Here is a 23,996-nt window from a genome sequence, read left to right on the forward strand (position 1 = left end):
CAAGAATTAAGAGGGAAACTCAAAAGACACAGAAATTAAAGTACATCAGAAATGATAAATATGTGGGTAAATATAAAGAAATGTGTAATTTTCTTCTTTTATTCTACCTAGTTTCTTTTAAAAATACAAGACTGCATAAGAAATCATTGTAATGCTGTATTTTCAGCTGACAACATACACAGATGTAGGACATTTGACAATAACACAAGGGAAAGAATACATTAAGCTATATTAAAATAAAATTGCTGTTTAACCAACATTTTTTGTTTTAAACTTAAGTGATATGTAGTAAGTCAAGATGAATATTTGAAGCCAGAGAACAACCATTAAGCAAATAATTAAAATAGCACATCTTAAAAAAATAAAGAAATTTAAATGATTCACCAAAAAGTACTGGTTTAATTAAAAAACAAGGAAATAAGGACGAACCCAAAAACCTTTGAGAAAAAGACAACAAATAGCAAAACGGCAAATACAGCCAGGTGCCATTGCACATGTCTGTGATCCCAGGAACTCAAGAAGCTAAGGCAGGAGGACCACAAGTTCAAAGACAGACTCAGCAACTTAGCAGAGCCCTAAGCAACTTAGTGAGACCCTGTCTCAAAATAAATAAAGGGGTGGGGATGTGAGTCAGTGTTAAAGTACCCCTGGATTAAATTCCCAGTACAATTTTTTTTTAAAAAAAGGCAAATATAAATCCAATCACATTGACAGTTAATTACATCAAGTAGCAATGGATTACATATTACGAAATCAAATGGCAGAAAGCAGCAGGCCAGATAGAAAAGCAAAACCCAACTCTATGTAGTCTGTGAGACATGTTTGAGATACAAACATATAAGTAGAATGAAAGTAAAACGACAGAAAACATACCATGTAAACAGTAATTATAGTTATATTTATATACATAACAAAGAATTTTTTAAACCTAAGAAATATTTTTTTAGAAAGCAGAGGAACATTTCAAAATAAAATTGTCAATGTCTCAGTCAAACATAACAACTATAAATTATATGCACTTAATGAAGCACCAAAATATACAAAACAAAACCGTGAAAACTAAAACATAAAATAAATGATTTAACTATTAAATTCACAGATTTCAATAATCCTCTCTGCAGAGCTGTTAAACAGGAAATCAGTGGGTACACAGGAAACAACATCAACTAACTTTAACTGATATGTAGAGAATACTCCATCCAACAATAATAGTATAGAAATACTTTCCAAGTACACAAAGAATATTCTCTAAGATACTCAGTATCCAAGGCTGTAAAGTAAGTCTCAATAAATGAAAAGCACTGAAATTACACCTATTCTTCAACTACAAAATATTTCATTAGAAATCAACAAAAGAAAAAAAATTGAAATGCCCGAGTATTTGCAAATATACTTCTAAAACCTTATGAAAAAGAAATCATAAGAAACATTACTAAATATCTTGAATTAAGCTATTATTTACACTAATGTCTTTGAAAACGTCCCTTTTCTTTAAGCTAGCCAGAATCAAATTCTGTTTTTTTAAAACCAAAAATTTTCTCATCCAATAAAAAATTTCAAAAAGTTTCCATTTTGACAGTAACATCCTAATATTTGGAAATCAAAATTGAGTATATTTTTGTATTTATGAATATTTCTGAAAAATATACACAGCATCAAATATTTACTTAGTACCCAAATCCACCAAGACCCAAACAGATACCAAGAAAGCAAATGAGATACCTAGCTCTTTCCCTGGCTGCATCTTCACGGGCTTTTTCCTTTTCTTGCCTCTGTTGTTCAATTCGGGCTTCTTGTTCTTTCCTCTTCATCAACAGTTCTTCTACACGAGCCTGCCGTTCTGCCTCTAGAGCTCTCTTGCGTTCCTAATGTTCAAAATATTTTAAAGGTATTAGAACTATGTGTAAAACCAAAGTGATTAAAGGCATATACCTTTGACACAAACTTATATATTCAAGCCCTGACTTATCACTAGGCGCACTGCTTCTCAGAATTTAAACAAAAATCAAATAAATCATTACTAATGATATCTGGTTTTCATATGTCATTTGCAATGCTACGCACAGAGAATAAGTGCTATTTTAAGCAAATACTATATCCCCATATGCTCTTTGGGAATCTAACAGATATTTTTTGATTAATCACTTCTAAAGCCTTTTTGTTAATAAATAATTAAAGAAAAATCTAAATATAATAGGGAAAAATCAGAGTTAACAGATTTTATTTCTGACCTAAGCTTTCATAATGGTATTAAGTGAAGAAAGTTGGTAGGTAGAAGAAAGAAGCAATAAAATAAAGCATAGGAGTGATGATGGGCACTGGGTCAGATTCCCTAGTTTTGTTTCCTGACCCTATTACTCACTAGCTAGGTAATTCTGGTCTTCTTAGTTACATTCTTTGTGCCTTAATTTCCTGTAAGCTAAATAACAATAAAATATACTTCTTGGAATATTGCAAAGAATATATGAGATAATACACACAAAGCATTTACCATAGGGCTTTCCTAATTTTCACCATTAAAAGACAAACTGATACACTTATTTCAATCTATCCTTGTTTCCCAGCTCACAAAACCTTTTTGATTCATGGGATATACTGATCAATGCTCTAGTATTGCTATTTATACAGCTTTATGCAAGTTGCTTCCCCTTAAAGATCCTAAATTACTAATACAGGTTAAGTACCTAGCATGGTACTTAGCCATAGTAAGGACTCAATAAAGAACAGCAATAATCAGGGGGCGGGGATGTAGCTCAGCTGTTAAGAGTGTTTGCCTCACATGCAGAAAGCCTTGGGTTCAATCCCCAGCACCACACACACAAACACACAAAAGAATAGCAATAATAACAACAATAGCAGTCTCAGTCCAGAAAACACTGAGGAAAGTTTCAAATATTTCTAATAGTTAACTGAGCTCACAATGATAACTTCATCTCCACAACAACCTCTACCTACTCCAAGGCGGGGAATTGTAAAATAGTAAACGAAAGGGTGGGTGGGTAGGTGGGTATATGTATCTCTTTTTCTGATGATAGGGGAGGGCAAAGGGTTACTAAGAACTGAAGGGAATATGTTGATTTCAGAAGGATATATCTGGCACACTGCAGACTGGTAAAGGCATGCAAATAGAGCGAGCTTAAATACATTTTTTAGTGTCTTGTATACTATTCACGAACTGGTTGTAGTCACTTTTCATCATTAATCAAGAATATGTGTAAAGTTGTTTAGTTATACATGATCACAAAAATGCTTAAGTTGTTTGGGGTTAAGCGTTGGGGTTGTGGCTCAGCAGAAGAGCGCTTGCTAAGCTAAGTTTCTTTAATAGGTGCACCTTATATTTTTAAACACAAATTAGCCTGGCACTCATTAAAATAAGATACTGAACTCAAACTAAATATAGATCAGAAATGAACATGGGAATACCAACTAATGCCCACAAATGGCAAAGAGTAACTAATAAACTGAAAAATGTATTAATATTTTAATTTCCTAAGTCATCAATGAATGAAGAAGCAGGAAACATTAATATTCCCAATTTTTAATGTGACAAAGCTTTTCATGATCTGCACTCTAACTATATGCAGTGTCCCTCATACCTCCTGAATGAAATGCCATCCCATACTACATCATTTGCACCTGTTTTCAGTTTTTAAAACGTGATTGAATAATCATCTCTCCATGAAACTTTTGCTGACTTTCTCATGTCCTCTTCAATGTACACAAATAAGGTATTCTCTCCTCTTTACTGCAACATTTATCCGAATGAGTTGATGTTTTTTTATGTACGTCTCCCCATTGTAAACAAGGATATATATTTTTCATATCCTCAAGACCATCACAACATATGACTTGTAGTAATTAAAAATGAAAAATATCAGAACAAATAAAAGTTAGATAAGATAAAATATTAAACACAAGAAATCTGTATTTGTATTTGAAGGTTACAAATTTGTTCCCTATACCTTAACAAGTCATAAAACAGTCTATGGACAAGCCATTTTACCAAGCAAGTAGTATTTAATGCCTTAACCTTTCTTCCCATCCTGAAAATAGTAGCAACTTGCAGTTTGCTGCACAGGTTAAAAGTTAATTAAATTCAAGATCATTGTACTGTCATGTAAAACAAATTAAAAAATTGCTGCTAAAAAAAAAAGTTAATTGACCAAAAATGTTATTTACATGTATAAATATGTAACAGTAAGTCCAACTATTATTAAAAAATGATATTGTACCAATAAGAAAATCTTAAGCTAATTATCTGATGATCCTACCCAATAAGTGACAGGTATTCCTTCTCATAAGCAAAGAGACTACCAAATTCATTAAGGCTATATACTGGTCCCAAATCAGTCTTTTTCTTTCTTTTTTTTTTTTTTTTCATTATCTTAAGTAAGAGAGGAGCATATTCTTGCCCAACCCAATTAGAAAAAACAGATGATAATCTGTCAGAACAGTTTAATGCTTTACCTGGTTAAGGCTAGAGATTCTATGACTGCCATCTACTGACAAAAAGCACTGATTATCTTATCTTAAAGAGTAAACAGTCTTTTGGTAATCAGGCTTTATGTTTCCAAATAGTGTAATTAATGCACCATTGGGAATAAAACAAGGTTTTCCTCCTTTGGGGATCCCTCAATACCTCTTTCAGAGCCTAGGATATGACAGCAACTCAATTAATGCTTGCTGAATGAAATCCTACCTGCACAGCTTCATCACGTGCTTGTTTTTCTTCCTGTCTTCTCTGACGCTCTTCCTGTAACTCATTAAGCCTCTGCTCATATTCTTTTAATTTCGATAAAACATCATGGCGCTTATTCTGGGCTTCCAGGGTATTTATAAAGGCAATTTCATTTACCTTTGATAAGAACAAGGAGGGTTCGAATCAATTTAATTCTAAGATACATTACAAGAAATTTAACCATAATTTTATATATAGTATATAAACCAGTGATAAGGTGCAGGAAAAAAAAGAAACAATTTAAGATTCTTACAGAGACCATCTTATGAAGGCTCTAATACAATTACAGTTTGCAGTTACACAAAGTAAGTTCATTTAATTAGGTATGTTTGTGTTATTCTAATGAATTTGAGAGGATAAAAGTTAAATTCTTTTTTTGACATATACTGAATAAGTGGCAAGTGCATATGATACTGAACTATATACACTATATACACTATATCCTCAACTTCACATGTATTGATTCTTAACAGCCATATAGACTAGTAGATCATACAGATTTTATAAGTACAGCTAACTATAAAACTCAAAAAAAATCATTTGTTATTAAATCTTTCATTCTTGAAACCAGAGGGAGAGTACGCTACAGTGAAAACAGAAGAAGGAAATGGGGAAGTGAACACGAAAGCCAACTCTTCGGCAGAAGAGACTTCAGAAATCTATGTAGGACAGAATGAAACCATTCAAAATTTTTTAAAAATCTCAGACATGAAAGTTTGAATATAGTTCTCATGAAATTTTCCAATCTCCATGCCACAAGGCCACTTTTATAAGTAGATTAATCAGATAACCATCTTTTGAACTGCCCTGAAAGTACAAGACAAACAAGTATATTCAAGAAAAAATGTGTACATAATATTTTAGTCTTAAGGCACTAAGCAAAATAAATAAAATTCACAGGAAATACAGTTTGCAAATACTAACTTTAAAAAACTCTATCTGGAAGAAAACATAACTCAAAAAAAAAAGCAGAAAATACCCTATGGAAACTTTGTAACCCTGAAGACAAAATATTTTAATAATAGGCAATCTGGACTTCATAAAAATCAAAACATTCTGTGCATCAAAAGACACTAGTAGCCTGGTGCAGTGGCGCACACCTATAATCCCAGCAGCTCGGAGGCTGAAGCACGAGGATCATGAGTTCAAAGTCAGCCTCAGCAAAAGCACTAAGCAACTCAGTGAAACACTATATCTAAAAAAATTCAAAATAGGGTTGGGGATGTGGCTCAGTGGTCAAGTGCCCCTGAATTCAAACCCTGGTACCGAAAAAAAAAAAAAAAAGACATTAATACCAGAATAAAAAGGCAACTCACAGGATGGGAAAAGATATTGTAAATCATATATCTGAGAAGGTACCAGTATTTAGAATACATAAGAGAATTCCTAAAACTCAATAACCAAAAATAAAATAAAATAAAAATGGACAAATGTCTTGAATAGACAGGCTCAATACTGTCATACAAGTGGTCAATAAGCACATAAGAAGATGCTCAACATGGGGCTGAGGTTGTGGCTCAGCAGTAGCGTGCTCACCTAGAACATATGAGGCACTGGGTTCAATCCTCAACACCACATAAAAATAAATAAAAATAAAGCTTTTGTGTTCAACTACAACTAAAAAAAAGTTTATTTAAAAAAAGGGGATACTCAACATAACTTATCATTAGAGAAATGCAAATCAAACCTTTCATACATTAAGATGACTATCCAAAAACAGAAAATAATGAGAGGTAACAAGGATGTGGAATAGAAGCCTTTGTGTATTGTTGTTAGAAATGTACAATGGTGCAATTGCTGTGCAAAACAGCACTGTTCCTCAAAATAATTAAAAGCAGAATTACCACATTATCCAACAATTCCACTTCTGGGTGTAAACACAAAAAAACTCAGTGCAGGGATTCAAAGATTTATAACCCACGGTTATAAATAAGAGCTAAAATGTGGTTGAAACTCAACTTAAATGGATGAATGGATAAGCAAAATATAGTTATACTTAAAATGGAATATTATTCAACCTAAAAGGAAAGAAATTCTGATGTATGCTACAATATTGAGAACCTTAAAGACATAATATAGGATAAGCCAGTTACAAAAAGACAAATATTATATGATTCCACTTATATGAGATATGGTGAGCGATCAAAATCATAACTAGAAAATACAAAGGTAGAAAGGAGGAATGAGGCATTATTGTTTAGTAAGTGTAGAGTTTCAGTTTTACAAGATAAAACGAGTTCCAAACATGGATGGTAATGATGCTCACACAACATTATATAGGTATTAATACCACTGAACTGCATATTCATAATTATTAAGATTAAAAGTTTTATGTTGTGTTCATTTTTATACAATAAAATGAAAGAAAATATGAAACACTGCATCTACTAAAATGGAATGGCAAAAATTAAAATATGTAACTATGTCAAGGGCTGATCAGCAAGTGATATAACTAGAACTTGCATTCATTGCTGGCACAAATATAAAATAGTTTAACCAATTTGGAACATTGTTTTTAAAAAATTAAACATGACCTATCATAACTCTTCCAATGCACTCCTACAAAAGAAAAAGAAAAATACATCTGCAAAAAGAGTTGCAAATGAATGCTCATAGCAGTTATACTTGTAAAGATAAAAACTGAGAAGACTTTCATCAATAGGTAACTGGATTAACAAATTATGATATTTCCATACAATGGTATGTTTCTTGGCAATGAAAAGGAAAGAACCAGAGATACACAAAAAGCAGATGAAATTCAAATAGTTATGCTGAGTGAAAAAAGCCAGAGGAAAGTGTATGCTGTATGATTCCATTCATATAAAATTCTAGGAAATACAAACATCTATGGTGATAGAAAGCAGATCAGAAATTGCTTGCTAACAGAGTTGGACAAAGGAATGAATTACAAAGAGGAATTATTTATTATGTTCATTGTACTGATAGTTTCAGGGACATAAACATGTCAAAATGTCATCAAAATGAATACTTTACAAATGTGCTGCTTTTTCTCTGTCAATTGTATCTCAATAGAGCTGTAAAAATATATAGCTTGTAGAATTATAGTAAGGATAAAGCAAGACATTGTACCTAGTAAATTTCAAGTGAGCCAGTAAAATGTCTTATTATTCTGGTACAGAATAAACACTTGATAAATATTAACTTCTATTACTATAAACAACTGAAAAGGGTACTTAGCTAATTAACTGTATAAAGCAACTATCCTATACCTTAGCTTCTTCTTCTTGTGCTTTTTTCACAATTGCTTGTAACTGCACCTCTCGTTTAAATTCAGCATGAAGTAATTTTTCTTCCATCATCCTACGGCGTTGATCTAGTAATTCTTCCTTCCATTTTCGAACATCCTTCTCCTATGTGTGGAAAATTATCACATCTTTAATTTCAAAATACACAGTAGCTCAACAGAAGGGCAAATAGTTAAATAGTTTATAAAATACACAATCTAAACCTGGAAGGATATGCAGGAGTATGAATAATGATTAAGGACACAAAATATAAAGCCAGACTCCCAGTGTCCACAATCTACCTTGGCCACTTAGCTCTGAAACCTGGGCAACATTTTTAACCTGGGTCTCAATTATCGTGTCTATAAGAATGAAATAATAAAAATAGTACCTATCTCCTATGGTTATTTTGAAGATTAAGTTAGTATATGTAAAAGTCTCAGAACAGTGCATCAGACATGACTCTCCAGAAATATTTTTGGTTATTATTGTAATGCACCAAGAGTAAAATGAACAAAGTTCATATTATGTTCATAAGCCTTAATATTTCTATGATATAAAGAATCAAAAGAAATAAGTAACTTTACCAAGTGATTAGAAAACGAAAAGAAATCTGAAAAAAATCACAATATTTGCATTCAAATTATTCTCTGAAGGAACAGAGAGGGTTTTGTCCATGCAGTCTACATAGACAGAGTAAGTACCTTTAGGACTGGGGATGTGGTTCAGTGATAAATCCTTGCCTAGTATATAGGAGGCCCTGGGTTCAATACCCACCACAACAAAAGACAAAACAAAACAAAACAGGGGGGTGGGGGGGAAGTCTGCCTTTAATTCCTTAAAGCCATATACAGAAATAAAAGACTTGTTCTGTGATCCAGGAAATAAGATTCAGTACCAATGAGGATAAATTATAGAAAATCATCAGCTGGAAAAAATCATGAGTTGGAAAAAACTAACATTCCAGTTGAATTTTATCTAAATAATTATGTGTTCAATCACATAAAAATGCATTAACATCACTAGAAGACAAAAGACGGTCCTCAAAACCTTAGTTCTGCAAATTATTGGTCATGTGCCACTAAAAACAACACTCACCCTCTCCAAGATTCAGTTTTTACACCCTATAAATTGGAGGTCAATATCTGTCCTGTTACGGTAGAGATTAGATGAATCCATATATGTAGAACAGTGCTAAAAACAATAACCCATCATACAAATGGAAGGTGGAACTTACCATTGTAATTAATTAAGGAACACCTACATAGATAAGAGAATTAAACCAGAGAACCTCTAAAATCAAGTACAATTCATTCCAGTAATCTATAATTTGTATACATGAAGAACTGAAGATCATATTTTATCAGAAAGTATATTACATACTTTTGCTTATAATAAATAACATAGTGAGAAGAAATATGGTTGTTTTACAGTGTAAACTTAAGCTAAAAATGAAGTAACATAGTAACTCTTATAGAACCCCAAAATATGGAGACTTATTTTTATATCTGATCTATTCGTTCTGAACAAATAATTATTAAGATTCAGGTAAAAAGGAAAATCACAAAATTTTCTTCAACTTACAACAAAATTTGACTACTAAGTAGAATATAATGTTACCTAGTTCATTTTTATAAATATTCATATCATTTGGCCCAATTATATCTCAATAATGCAAATCTTATGATTAGTATGCATAGTAGTACTCCATAACAAAGGAGTTCACTTATAACTGCAATATAGTGGTCACACAACCTTTGTCACATTGTTAGATATTTATAGCATACAATCTCCAAGATAGATAGCTCCCAATGATCAAAGCCAGTTGGTATTAAGATCCTTGCATACAGGATGTGGGGAAAAGGAACACTATTAGTGGGACTATAAATTAGTATGACCAAAATAGAAACCAGAATAAACATTCCTCAAGAGTAGAAAGAAACTATCATATGACCCAAGTATACCATTTCCTGGTATTTATCAAAAGAATTTAAATCAGGATACTATAATAATACATGCATACCCATATTTACAACAGCACAATTCACAACAGCCAAATTATAGAACCAGTATAGCTGTCCATCAACAAACGAATGGATTAAAGGTAATATGGTATATTGGGCCAGGATGTACCTCAGTAGCAGAGTACTTGCCTAGCAGGCATGAGGCCTTGAGTTCAATCCTTGGTGCCTCCAAAACAAACAAACAAACAAACAAAAAAAAAAAAGTGTAGTATATGTACGCAATAAAGTTTCATTAAGCCATAAAGAAGAACTATGTCATTTACTGGGAAATGGATAAAACTTGAGAGCTTTTTATAAGTGAACTAAGCCAGACTCAGAAAGCTAAGGGTCATATGTGGAAGTTAGAAAGAAAAAAGGAAAAAAAGGGTAGGCGAGGGAAGATCTAATGAAAATAGAAAGGAGATAAGTAAAGCAAATGAAGAGGAACAAGGGGAGGTATGAAGAGTGGGAAAGGGGAAGTGCTGGGAAGTAACTGACCATATTACATTCTGTTTGTGTACAAATATGTAACAACAAATCCCACTATGATGTCAAATTATCATGCACCAATTAAAAAACTTTTTTAAAAAGATTCTTGCATAATCTCTTCCCACAATGTATCAGGATGATGACCCCCGCACCCTCGTGCAAAAAAAAAAAATATTAACAGTGAAGTATAGCTTCCATTTTATCAACTCTTTTGTGCTATCACCATTCCCCCCTCTCCCCATCTCTGATTCTTTCTATAGGGAAACCACCAGCCATGTCACAAAGATTTCTAAAATATATAAAGGCCACCTGACAAGAAAATGAGAGTTCTAGTCAACAGCAAAAGAGAAAGTGAGGCCTACAAATAAGTGCATGAGTTTGGAAGTGGATCATTCCACCCCAGATCACTACTGCCCTGAATGAAAGCCTGAATGCAACTACCCAAGAGACCCCAAGCAAGAATCACTAGGCAGTCCGCTCCTAGCACAAACTGTGAGCTAATAAACATTTCCTGTTTTGAGACACTAAATTTGGGGGCTGCGATTGTGGCTCAGAGGTACAACACTTGCCTAGCATGTGTGAGGCACTGGGTTCAATTCTCAGCACCACATGAAAAAATAAAATAAAATAAAGACACTAAATTTGGGGCTCATTTGTAATACAGCATAGATAACTAACATAGTACTCATCTACATCTGCCAATTGACAGTAACAATAATAGTGATCATCTATACCTGTTCTATGCTACTATTTCACATACTTGCCTCATTTAAGCACACTATAAAATTCATTTTATAGATATAGAAACTAGAAATGCAGGGCTGAGATTGTAGCTCAGTAGTAGAGCACTTGCCTAGCACACATAAAAATAAATGACTAAAATAAAGGTATTGTGTCCATCTACTAAAAATATATTTTTTTGAAAAGGTAAGAAAAGAAGCTAGAAATGCTATTTTCAGTATCTTACCTAAAACATCGGGATTACAAGGTAATATCATGATCAGAATTGGGTCAGCCTTCTCCAAAGCCCAGGTTCTTTCCACTATACCACATTGATCAGTTTCTACCCTGCTCTAAATACTCAGACTGTCTTCTATAAATATAATTAGTACCCTACTTATTCAAACCTGATCACCTTTTTTAGTTATTGTTGAAAATGATGGCTTTTTAAAAACTCTTTTAGATTTATATCACACTGCATGAATATATTTTCTAATGAAAAAGATCTTCACATTCCAAGAATAAACCAAACTTTTCCTTTGGTGTTTTGTTTTTCATTTTGTTAACTCTATAGTCATGAAGCTATATATTACACCTTCAGAAATTACTCATTCTTGTATAACAAACTTTATACCCTTGGCCAACATTACCCCATTTTCTCTCCCACTAGCCCCTGGCAAGCATAATCCTAAATTTTTTTCCTATGAATTCAACTAATTTAAGATTCAACATATAAGCAAGATCACTCAGTATTTCTTTTTCTGTGTCTTGTTTCACTTAGCTTAATGCCCTCTAGCTCTACACATGGTAAAACAAATAGCAGAATTTTATACTAAAGTTCAGTAATATTCATATTATTATACCTTTGTAATATAAAGTCATTAAAAGTAATCCCTCCAGCCTTTGTTTGTCTTGCTCAAAATTACTTGGATTCTGTGTGGTCTTTTATGGTTCTACTTGAATTTTAGATTTGTTTTCTCTATTTGTAAAAAAGTAAAAAAGCCACTGGGATTCTGACAGGGATTGTACTTAGGGTAGTAGGGACATTGTAATTCTTCCAGTTCACAAACATCAGATGTCTTTCCATTTACTTGTGTCTTCTATATTTTCTTTCATCAATGTTTTACAATTTTGATTTACCAATCTTTCATCTTATTTCATTACCAAGTATTCTGTTCTTTCTGTTGCTAATGAAAATACTGGATTCTTTCAATAACTTCCCTTTTAGATAGCTGATTGTAAATGTATAAACACCCCACTGATTTTTGCATGTTGCTTCTATACCTTAAAACTTTACCAAAACTATATTCTTGCCTTTTACCAAGTATTTCATTGAAATTTTTCATTTTTTCCCATTCAATCATGATATTAGCTATGGATTTTTCATGTATGAATGTCTTCTTCTGTTTTGTGCCTCCATAACAGAACACCAGAAACAAGATGATTTATAAAGAAAATGAACTTATTTTTCACAGTGACACATAAATATTCATAATAGTCCTTATCATTTTTTTAAAATTTTTGTCATCCATGGTTACATCCATTCCAATTTTGAATCTCTTATTTCTTCATAAATATAGTGAAGAGCTTCTTGATTTTCTCTCCCAAAAAAAGCCACTCAGGGAAGTAAGATGACAGATTAGAGGAAGGATACACTTCCTAGCAGTTTCTTAGTACCAGACTTACAAAGCCAACAGACTCTTTCTCATCAAGTGCGTAGCTAAGAGGATTCAAACAGAATGTAATAAATAATACATTAGAGACGTGCCAACTTAGCTGGTGGCAGCAGCAGCAGCCACTGAGGGAAGGAAGGAGCACAGGCAGAGACAGCTTGGTGGTTAACCAAAAAAAAAAAAAAAAAAAAAATTGGCTTGGGAGAACCTATGGATTACAGAGGGAAGCTGATTTTAATAAATACAGAGTCAGTGAGGAGAGGGGTTCAGCAAAAACCAACCAAAAAATTTTTCAGGCACCTGGGGCAATAGTTCTGAGGAAACCAAGACTGCTGACCCGGAAAATTACTATGGCCCAGGAACTATCTATAAATGCTGCACAGCAGCAAGCAGAGACATAAGACCAGGAATTCACAAAAGAAGAAGCCAGCAGTCACATTTTATGATGTCTTGAGTAAACTTCAACCAGAGTGACTGAAATAGGCAGAAAGGAAATTATACCTGGCTCACAGAGACACCAGATACCAAGGGCAGGAAAGCTCCCTTTGTTGTTGGCACCCCACAAGAGTTATTAGGAAGACACCTAAAGTGGCCACACAGGAGCATCCATACTACATTGTGGATACCTGGTAGTTCATAACCATAGTGGTGAAGGTGAAAATTATGAAGGGTTGTTCCTTACATCCTAAAAGTGAATTTTACTGGAGGCCCCAGAGATGCAGACATCCAGACATCCAGCTGAGACCCGAATATTCCCAGCAATACGGGGGATGGATTAAATCCCAAATATCCAAGAGACAAGTTCCAAAGGTCAACCAAGACAAAATTTCAACTACTAGAACTTTCAATTTAGAACTCTATATCACCTCCACTAAAGGATTACACAATTTGACATCACTCCCCAGTCTATCCCATTCCAAACTGGGAAACTGGAAGCTGAGAGCTACTACACCCAGTGGGCAGCTAGGTGAGAAACACAAAAACACTGAACTTAACAACCCCTAGACCCTGATCCAAATGTTATAGAGCCAAAACTAAATATTAAAGAATGAAAATCCATCCCTGCCAACGGTTTTGACCACCACAGTAAAATCAAGCCACTTTTTTCTCATAAGGTGGCAATGAAGATTGGTATAACCACTCTGGAAAGCAGTAGCAAAAACCTTGGAATGGAGCCACCATATGACCCTGCTGTCACACCCCTCAGTGTTTATTAAAAAGAACTCAAATCACCATACTACAGCAATACAGCCACCTCAATGTTTAAAGCAGCACAATTCACAATACCAAATTATGAAATCAGCCCAGATGCCCATCAATAGATGAATGGATTAAGAAAAAGTGGTGTAGGGCTGAGGAATGTGGCTCAAGAGGTAGTGCACTCGACTGGCATGAGCAAGGTGCCGGGTTCGATCCTCAGCATCACATACAAATTTAAAAAAAAAAAAAAAGATGTTGTGGCCACCAAAAACTAAAAAATAAATATTAAAAAAATTCTCTTTCTCTCAAAAAAAAAAAAAAAGAAAAAGAAAATGTGGTATATATATACATGGAGCTTAATTCCACCATAAAGAAGAATGAAATAATGGCATTTGCTGGTAAATGGATGAAAATGGAAAACATCATGCTAAGTAAAATAAGTCTGTCTCAGAAAATCATGGGTGAATGCTTTCTCTCATATGTGGGAGCTAGAGCAAAATAAGGGAAAGAAGGAGGAGAAGATCAAATATCATAAAGATATAGATAAGATCAGCAGTAGAAGAAGGAGATTGAAAGGAGAGGGGAATAAGAAAGGGAGCGAATGAGCAAAAACACATTATGTGCATATATAAATATAACATGGGGTTTATCACCTTTATATAAGTAGAAATTAAAATAAATAAGTGAAAGGAAGATCAATACAGTAGAGGAAAGAGAACAGGAGAAGAGAGGAGAAGAGGGAAAAGGGGGAAAACAGGGACTGAATCAAATCCATGCATGTATGATTTTCTCAAAATGAACCTAACTTCTATGTATAACTATAATGCTCCAATGAGCATTACAAATGAACCCTTTACTCTTTTCAAACTTGCTATATTATCTTTAAATAAACGACTCAGTTTCATTTATTTTTTGTACATTTCATTTACTCCACTTTACTTTTCCAACCATTTACTAATTTTGTGTATAGTTTCCCCTTCTTTTTCTAGATTCTCTAGTTGGAAAATGAGGTTGCTTTTTTGAGACCTAGCTATTTTTTTTAATGTAGACATTCATCTTCATAAATGTTCCTCTTAATACTTACTTTTACAACATCTCACAAGTTTCAGTATTGGTTTTTTCATATGCTACAAAGTATTACTTAAGTTCTCTATTGATTTTCTCTTTTACTAGTTGTTCAACAGTGTAGTGTTTAGCTTCCATGTTTTTGTTAATTTTCATGTTTTCTTTTTGTCAATGATTTCTAGGCTGATTCCATGTGGTCTGTGAACATACTTGGTATGATCTTCTTAAACTGCTCAAGACTTGTTTTGTGACAAAACGTGTGATTGATCCTGGAGAATGTTCCATGTGCACTTGAAAAGAATAAGTACTCTGCTACTTTTGGGTAGAAAATTCTGTATATGTCTATTCAGTGTAAGTGTAACTAAACTGGCTATTTCCGTATTGATTTTTCAACTGAATGTTCCATTGTTGAAAGTGGGGCTTGAAGTCATTCACTGTTACTGTACTGCTATTAATTCCTCATTTCAGATCTGTTAATATTTATTTTATATATTTATATACTTTGATGTTGGGTGCAAATATAGTTTTATGTCTTGAATTAACTCTTTTATCATTTATTCAATGACTTTTCTCTCTAGTGACACTTTTTGACTTAAAGTCTATGTTGTCTAACAAAAGTTTGGCCACCAATTTTTGGTTAAAATTTGAATGTAATATCTTTGTTCTGTCCCTTCACATCCAGTGTATGTGTGTTTTTAAATCTAAAATGAGTCTCATTAATATAGACAGCATATGACTGGGTCTTATTTTTTTTTTTTATTCAGGCACTCTATGCTTTTTAGGGGACATGGGTGGGGGCAAAAAGGATACTGGGAATTTACCTAGGGACAATTTACCACTGAGCTACATCCCCAGTCCTTTTTATTTTTTATTTGGAGCCAGGGTCTCATTAAATTGCTTAGGGCCACACTAAATTGCTGAGGCTGGCCTTGAACTTGCAATCCACCTGCCTCAGTCTCCAGAGCCACTAGGATTACAGGCATGTACCACCACACCCAGCCACTACTATGCTCCTTTTTTTTTTATTGGTTGTTCAAAACATTACAAAACTCTTGACATATCATATTTCATACATTAGATTCAAGTGGGTTATGAACTCCCATTTTTACCCCAAATACAGATTGCAGAATCACATCGGTTACACATCCACATTTTTACATAATGCCATATTAGTAACTGTTGTATTCTGCTACCTTTCCTATCCTCTACTATCCCCCCTCCCCTCCCCTCCCATCTTCTCTCTCTACCCCATCTACTGTAATTCATTTCTCTCCTTGTTTTTTTTTTCTCCCATTCCCCTCATAACCTCTTATATGTAATTTTGTCTAACAATGAGGGTCTCCTTCCATTTCCATGCAATTTCCCTTTTCTCTACCTTTTCCTCCCACCTCATGTCTCTGTTTAATGTTAATCTTTTCCTTCTGCTCTTCCTCCCTGCTCTGTTCTTAGTTGCTTTCATTATATCAAAGAAGACTGTTACTGGGAATTAAACCCAGAGAAACTACTGAGTCATGTGCCAAATCTTGTTTATTTTTTGTTTGAAGACAAGATCTCCTAAGTTGCACAGGCTGGCCTCCAACTTGCAAACAAGCTTTTGCCTCCTGTGCTGCTGGCATTATAGGTACATATCACTGTGCCAGGCTTTCTGATAGGATAATTTAATACATTTACATTTGAAGTTAAGTATTAATTGGTACAAACTCATATTGACATTGTGTAACACTTTTTCTACTTGGCAGTTCTATTGTCTTTCTCCACTGCAGTCTTATTTTACTGTTTTTGCTCTTGTAATGGTTGTTTTTCTTTACCTTTAATGTCTTTGATAGGTTTTGCTTTGATAGTCATAGCCCAAGTTCAATTGCAAACAAAAACTATACTTTTACCTAAAAACACACTTTGTGTCTTACAGTCAGAGTTAACCACTTTTTACTTGTAAATCCACTACCAAATTTTTGTCATTTAGGCTATTCTTGATACTTTTGTCCTTTAATTTTCAAACTGGAGTTACTATTCGTGCACCATTTTAGTGTTAAGATCTGTATTTCACAATATATTTACCCCAAATATTAAAGTTAATAAACTTTAAAAGAATACTTTTTTTAAATATTTTTTTAGTTGTTATTTACTTATATGTGTGCTGAGAAATGAACCCAGTGCCTCACATATGCCAGGCAAGTACACTACCACTGATCCACAGCCATAGCCCCTTTTACATGTTTTCACATTGCTGTTTATCATGTTTTCAATTTCATTTTAAGAATTCTGTTAAGCATTTTTCCTAAGGCATATCTAGTGGTGATAAACTCCTTCAGAGTTTAATGTCTGGAAGACTTAATCTTCCCAAAATTTTAAAGGTTAGCTTTACAGGGCATAGTAATTATAGTTGGCAGCTGCTTTCAGCATTTTGAATATGTTGTCTCATGGCCTCCAGGTCTATAAGGTTTCTGTTGAAAAATTCAGTTACTGTTTTGGTGAGGGGGTTCTCTTGTGTGTGACAAGCTGCTTCTCTTACTTGTTTCAAAATTCTTTGAGTTTTCATAGTTTAGTTATAATTAATGAGTCTGGGTGTGGATTGGAGGGGGGTTAATAGAAAAGTTGCCAAGGATAGCCTCAAACTTGTGATGCTTCTGCTTTACTTTCCTGCATAACTGAGATTACAGGCATGTGTCACTGCACCCAGCTGGTGTAGACTTATCTTTAACCTGTCTGGTGTTCTATGGACATCTAGAAATTTTTAGTTATTTCTTTTAAAAAGCTTTTTGTCCCTTTCTCTCCTTCTTAATTCCTATGATGCATATATGGTTTGATAATGGTTTCACATAATTTCAATAACTTTTCTTCAGTTTTTTGTTCCCTCCTCTTACTTATGTTTCAAATGATCTCTTTGAATTCTGCTTTTTTTCTTGTGCTTCATCAAGTCTGCTATTGAAGCTCTCTATTGCATTTCTTAATCCAGTCACTGAATTTTTGAGATATAGAATTTCTTTTTTTATGCCTTCTTTCTTGAACTTCTTCTGTTCTTGTATTGTTTCCCTAATTTTTATAATTATCTGTGTTCTCTTGTAGCTTGCCAAATTACCACAGAATGATTATTTTGAATTCTTTATCAGGAAATTTGTGGATCTGCATGTATTTAAAGTCAGTTACTGGAAATTTATTATGTTCTTTTGATAGTTTTTCTAATTTTTTTTTCATGTCCTTTATATCCCTGCCTTGCTTCCTGTGCATCTGAAGCAGCAGTCTTGTGCAGACTTTATGGACCAGCTTTGGTAAGAAAAGACCATAAGCTGGGGGAGGGGGTTATCGGGCCACTGACAACAGTAAGAAGGCAAACAGGGGAGTGTTTGCTGCACCAGGCCTAGTGGTGCATGGAACACCATGCACAGAGGTGTAGCACCTCTTGAGTCCAGAACTGTGTGCTGGTATGGCAGTTCAAATGCTGGTATTAAAGACATCAGTAACTGTTGCGTTCCCCAGTTGCAAAAACTGCCAGGTACTTGCAGTACCTCAAAGGCTACTGAGATTCTCGGTAACAGTTTTCTGTTAAGCCGTGAACACATCTGAGTAGTTGAAGGTTGGGGCAGGTGGTGGTAGGGGCCTGGGCAGAGCTACCAACATGCACAGCTCCAGTGTTTGCCTGCATGCACATATACAGCAGGATGGACCATTTGCATGCCACCTACACCACCAGCAGCATATGTATACATAGTTACAATAACTAGGGGCAAGGGTGGAAGCTTGCTCCCCTGTGACAGAGGCTGGTCATGGGCACATTCATAATATTAAAAATTAAAGCCAACAGCAAGTACAGAGATGGCCACAGACAGCCATACATTAAAAAAAAAACAACTAATAACCTTAACCTCAAAACTGTCCTACAACATGATTATACACTTTGGACCAGACTACACAAGGATACCTTGCAATGAAAATGGCAAGAGACAAAGTTTAGCTTCACAAATCCATGCCAACCCTTCAAAATATCAATTTATGAGATAGTTTAGAAAAGAAAAATTCAGTGTAGGAAAAACACATTCTTTTTAAAAAAAAAAAAATAACCTTATGGAATTCAGAGAGAAATGCCTTTATATCCTAGAGAATATAATTATTTTTATGGTTTGCTTAGCTCCTCTGAGATCAAAAAATAGTCTATTTGAAAATATGCCCACCAACTTAAGACTATCACACTTTCCTAAAAATAAAAACTTACCCTTTCTAATAATTTCTGAAGCTTTAATGTTTTTTCTTCACGCAGCTTCTCCCTTAGCTGCTGTGCTTTCATTTGTTTCTCTTCATGTTTCTTCTTAGATTCTGCAATTGTTCTATTAATGTAAACAAAAGAACAAGAGACACAAATGTTTAGATGATGAGGCCAAAAATAGTGTTCTTTAGACTTCAAAGGTCTTAAAGTATACAAAACTCAATTTGGACTAGCATTTCAGGAAACTATTATCACTTTTCAATGGATCTGGAACTGTCCTAAAGTAATGTGCCCAAAAAGGTCATGAGCAACTCTATTTAATAGTTAAGAGCGGCTGGTTTCCCTTCTGTGAAACATTTCAAATTAATTTTCAAAGGCCAGACCTTTTACGAGATGGTGAGGAAAGTTTTTCATGCATGTGAATTCCATGCCCTGGAGGTCTAGCAGGTTCCTCTTCTACAATATCCCCCCAGGATGTATTTTGGCGCCAAGACTCACGAGCTGTTCAGAAAAAAGCAAACCACTGTTACTCTTTAACCACATGGTTCTCTAAAACCAATATTTTAAAACAAAGTTTTAAAAGTCTATAGCATTCCTACCTAAAATTATTTATTTTACACAGAAACTGCACATAATAAAATGACTTATTATATCCCATTGTACCTACACATCAAATATACACAGAGACAAACGCACACACAGATAATACCTTCATAATCTGCAAGAACATCATTCCAATCCATAGACATACCACAGAAAGATACACTCCCACTGCCCATGCTGGCCTAAAATGCAAGGAAAGAAAAACACATTTTCAAACACAATTTATATAAACATAAAAGTGAACTATACGTGAAATTTTTCTACCGTTTCTTAATGTATTTCACTTAAGTAATACTTTGAAATCAGGAAAATGGTACATACTTTGTATAGTCACAAAAATTACCAAATTAAAATACCATAGACTATACGTTTTAACAAGTTACTAGCCATTAATAAAGACAAAAGGAACATACTGACATTATACTATTACAAAATCAACACTGACATAACATACAAAGCACGCATTAGCAGAGCATAAGAGTCTTTGTTGGGCATTAAACAGCACAAAAATATGTGAAATATAAAACTGATGGTTACTTTTATTCTTTAACAAATTCACTTCTTTAACCTGAGCACTGAGTAACAGCACTGCAGTGCATCATTTGCTACTTGTTTGAAGAATACAACATGTAAAAACCTTAGATTCTTCGTCAGTATAAATGACTTTTATTTGAGTAATGCTGAGATTTTACTTTCTTTAAAACTCAAAGTCTTGATTTGTAAAATGAGAATAACAACTTTTAACGTGGAAGTTGTATCCCCATAAGAAAATATTTAGCAATGGTCAAGTATTTTTTAAAAACCATTTGCTATTGTTTATTATGTGAGTCTAAATCACCATGAGAATAATAATAATAATTACTATCATTATTATTAATACAGCCCTACTTAAAATTATTTTTAAGTAAATAATTTTAAGTAGGGCTGTATTAACTCAAAGCCTTTCTGGTCCTAAGAATTTTACTTCTGTATATAATTCAAAAATTATGTTAAAAATTATAAAAGCTCACAGAAAAATCACTGTCATTGTCAGTTTCAATGTTAATATCATTGTTTTCTTCAGCTTCAATTTCTCTAGTTAACTGTTCTTCTTCAGCAATAGCACTAGCAATGGCTTCTTCATTGGCCTTTTCTAGACGATCTGCTAGCTCTTCTTTTTTTGCAAGGACTTCTGCCATGGACTATAAAGTTAAAAATAAACGTGAGAATCACTGGACTGAAAAGTTAAATAATCACATCTTTCTTAATCTTATAATCATGAAATCAACAGTACACACTGAATAATAAAAATGGATCTACAATCATAAATCTTGATCCAATACAGGCTCAACCACTTGCTAGTTGTGTGATTTAGAAGTTTCTTAAAATGAAGAGCACATTTATTATTCCATAAAATGGAACAATAATCTATGACTTACCTTCTTTATCAGACAGCTGTGTATGAGAAACTGTAAAGTTATATAAATAACAGGCATTATTAATGACAAAGTATGAATTTCATTTGAATGTCAAAATTCAAAACAGTTACAGATTAAATATCAAATAGTGAATAAATGCTATACTATTGAATGATATACTCTGAACATATATATACCTAATGTGAATATACATTAGAAGACGGTAGTCCCTATAAGGTCCCCTTTCACCCTGAAGGAATTCTGTTTTTATTCATGCTTTTAAAAGAATTGTACTCTTACTTTAAAAAAATGCATTAGAATAATTAAAAATAATATGATTCAATGATCAAGTAATAACCATGAGAAGCTTAAGATATATATTATAGACCCTACAGCAAATACTGAAATAACAAAGCCAAGAGTTATGTTAATAAGCCAGTAAAGAATATTAAAATGACATTCTAGAAAACAGGGAACAAAGACTATAGGTCAAATGAAAAACAATTCATAAGACGACAGATTTGAACAAACCATATCAATAATTGTATTACATGTAAATAGTCTAAATACCCCAATTAATAGGTACAGATTGTCAAATTGGATAAAGAGCAAGACCCAAAAATGTTTCCTATAAGAAGCCTAATTTAAACATTAAGATACAGATTACAGGGCTGGGTTGTAGCTCAGTGGTAGTGTACTTGCCTAGCATATATGAGGCACTGGGTTCCATTCTCAGCACCACATATAAATAAATTAAATAAACGTCTGTTAACAACCAAAAAAAATTTTTTTAAATACAGATGCAAGTAAAAAATCTAATTAATTAAAACAACACCAAAGTATTACTGGGAAAAAAATACTTATGAATTAATATCACAGATTTCATAGCAAAAAGTATAACCAGGTATAAAAGATTATTTCATAGTAATAAATGGGTCAACTTCATGAGGGAGAAAAAATAGCCCTAAAAACTTAACAGAGCTAAAAACAAAATAGTCCTAAGAAATTACCAACTTAAAAATAAATGGGACAAAAATGACAGAACTGCTAAAGTAAATAAACCAAATGACAATGTAAAATCATGTAACCACTTTGGAAAATAGTCTGATACCTCCTCAAAAGTTTAAGCATAACGTTTATATGACCCAGCAATTCTCCTAGATACATATACAAGAGAAATAAAAATGTATGTGCACTTAAAAACTTGTTTGCAAATATTTAAAATGCATTAGTCATTACAGCTAATAGCCAAATAACAGAAACACCTAAATGTCCACCAACAGATAAACAGAATTTGGTGTTATCCATACAAAAAGATACTATTTAAGGGCTGGGGTTGTGGCTCAGTGGCAGGGTGCTTGCCTAGCATGTGTGAGGCCCTGGGTTCCATTCTCAGCACCATGATAAAATAAAGGTCCATTGACCACTAAAAAAATATTGTTTAAAAAAAGATACTATTTAATTATAAAAAAGAATAAATTACTAAGGCTAAAACATGGTTGAACCTTTAAAACATGGTAAATGATCTTTCACAAAGACCCATAAACTGAATTTCATTTCTACAAAATGTTCAAAACAGACAAGATATATAGAAAACAGATTAGCAATTGTGTAGGGTTGGGAGGGTGAGGGTGGGAATGACAGGTAGTAAACAATTTCTTTTTGAAGTGATACAAATGCTCTACAACTAATTATAGGGATGGGTGCACAACTATACGAAGATACTAAAAAACATGTAATTATAAGCTTTAAATTGATGAACTGTATGATAGGTCAATTTGTTGAACCGTTATGTTGGGTCAACTGTAACTCAATAAATTTGCTTTAAAAATACAGAGCCAGGGGGTTGGGGCTGGGGCTCAGCGGTAGAGTGCTCAACTAGCATATGCAAAGCCCTGGGTTCAATCCTCAGCACCACATAAAAAATAATGGATAAATAAAATAAAGGTGTCATGTCCAACTACAACTAAAAAAACATTTTAAAAAAATACAGATCTAGAATTAGAATTTTCAAAATCCTTCTCTAAACTGACATAACAAGTAAACAGAAAATTAACAGAGTTTTATAAGAGACCTGAATAATACTATCAATGAAAAGTGACCTAGGTATATTCCCAAGAGAAATGAAAACATTTAAAACAAAGATGTATTCACAAATATTCATATCATTTTAAGTCATAGTAAAAAAAGCTACAAGCAACTCAAATAGCTATTGGTTTGGGGGAATTAAATGAATGAACAAGCATATTCTGTTACATGTATACAACACAATACTACTAAAGGTGATGAAAAGCATGAACTATTAATGAACAACTACATGGATGAACCTCAAAATGATTATGCTGAGTAAAATAAGCCAATCAAGATTATGAGATTTCATTTATACAAAATTATGAAACTTCTTTGATGTATTCTGGATCATCCACAGAGTCAACTATCTTAATACTAAAATGAACAATAGGAAGAGATGGGCAGAAATAGGAAATCTTTCAACATAAACCTAAATATAACCAATTCATTTTTAGAGATTCTGCAATAGAGATGGTAAATAAATTTTTATCTTAAAGACCAGCTGTTTAAATTATTCTGTTAAGAAAAAAACTTTAAATAAGTCCCACAGGCAAAATATTTCATCTATCAGAATGCCAGATATTACACGGAA

General features: G+C 33.4%; 1 protein-coding gene across 10 annotated transcripts in view; it reads right to left on the reverse strand.

Moving 5' to 3' along the window:
* Positions 1-23,996, reverse strand: part of Scaper (S-phase cyclin A associated protein in the ER) — a 460,757-nt gene that overhangs the window by 315,206 nt on the left and 121,555 nt on the right. For all 10 annotated transcript variants that reach the window (XM_046428027.2, XM_046428024.2, XM_046428026.2 and 7 more), the window contains 7 exons: positions 20,948-21,118; positions 20,044-20,119; positions 19,718-19,835; positions 19,344-19,455; positions 7,969-8,109; positions 4,700-4,855; positions 1,723-1,865 (listed from right to left, as the gene is read on the reverse strand). In XM_046428027.2, the coding sequence (XP_046283983.1) occupies positions 1,723-1,865; positions 4,700-4,855; positions 7,969-8,109; positions 19,344-19,455; positions 19,718-19,835; positions 20,044-20,119; positions 20,948-21,118 (917 nt within the window). The remainder of the gene's footprint in view (positions 1-1,722; positions 1,866-4,699; positions 4,856-7,968; positions 8,110-19,343; positions 19,456-19,717; positions 19,836-20,043; positions 20,120-20,947; positions 21,119-23,996) is intronic.

The sequence above is a fragment of the Marmota monax genome, unplaced genomic scaffold, assembly GCF_021218885.2.
Source record: "Marmota monax isolate L192 unplaced genomic scaffold, Marmota_monax_Labrador192_F-V1.1 WCK01_AAM20220418_F8-fsc00111, whole genome shotgun sequence".
NCBI lineage: Eukaryota > Metazoa > Chordata > Mammalia > Rodentia > Sciuridae > Marmota > Marmota monax.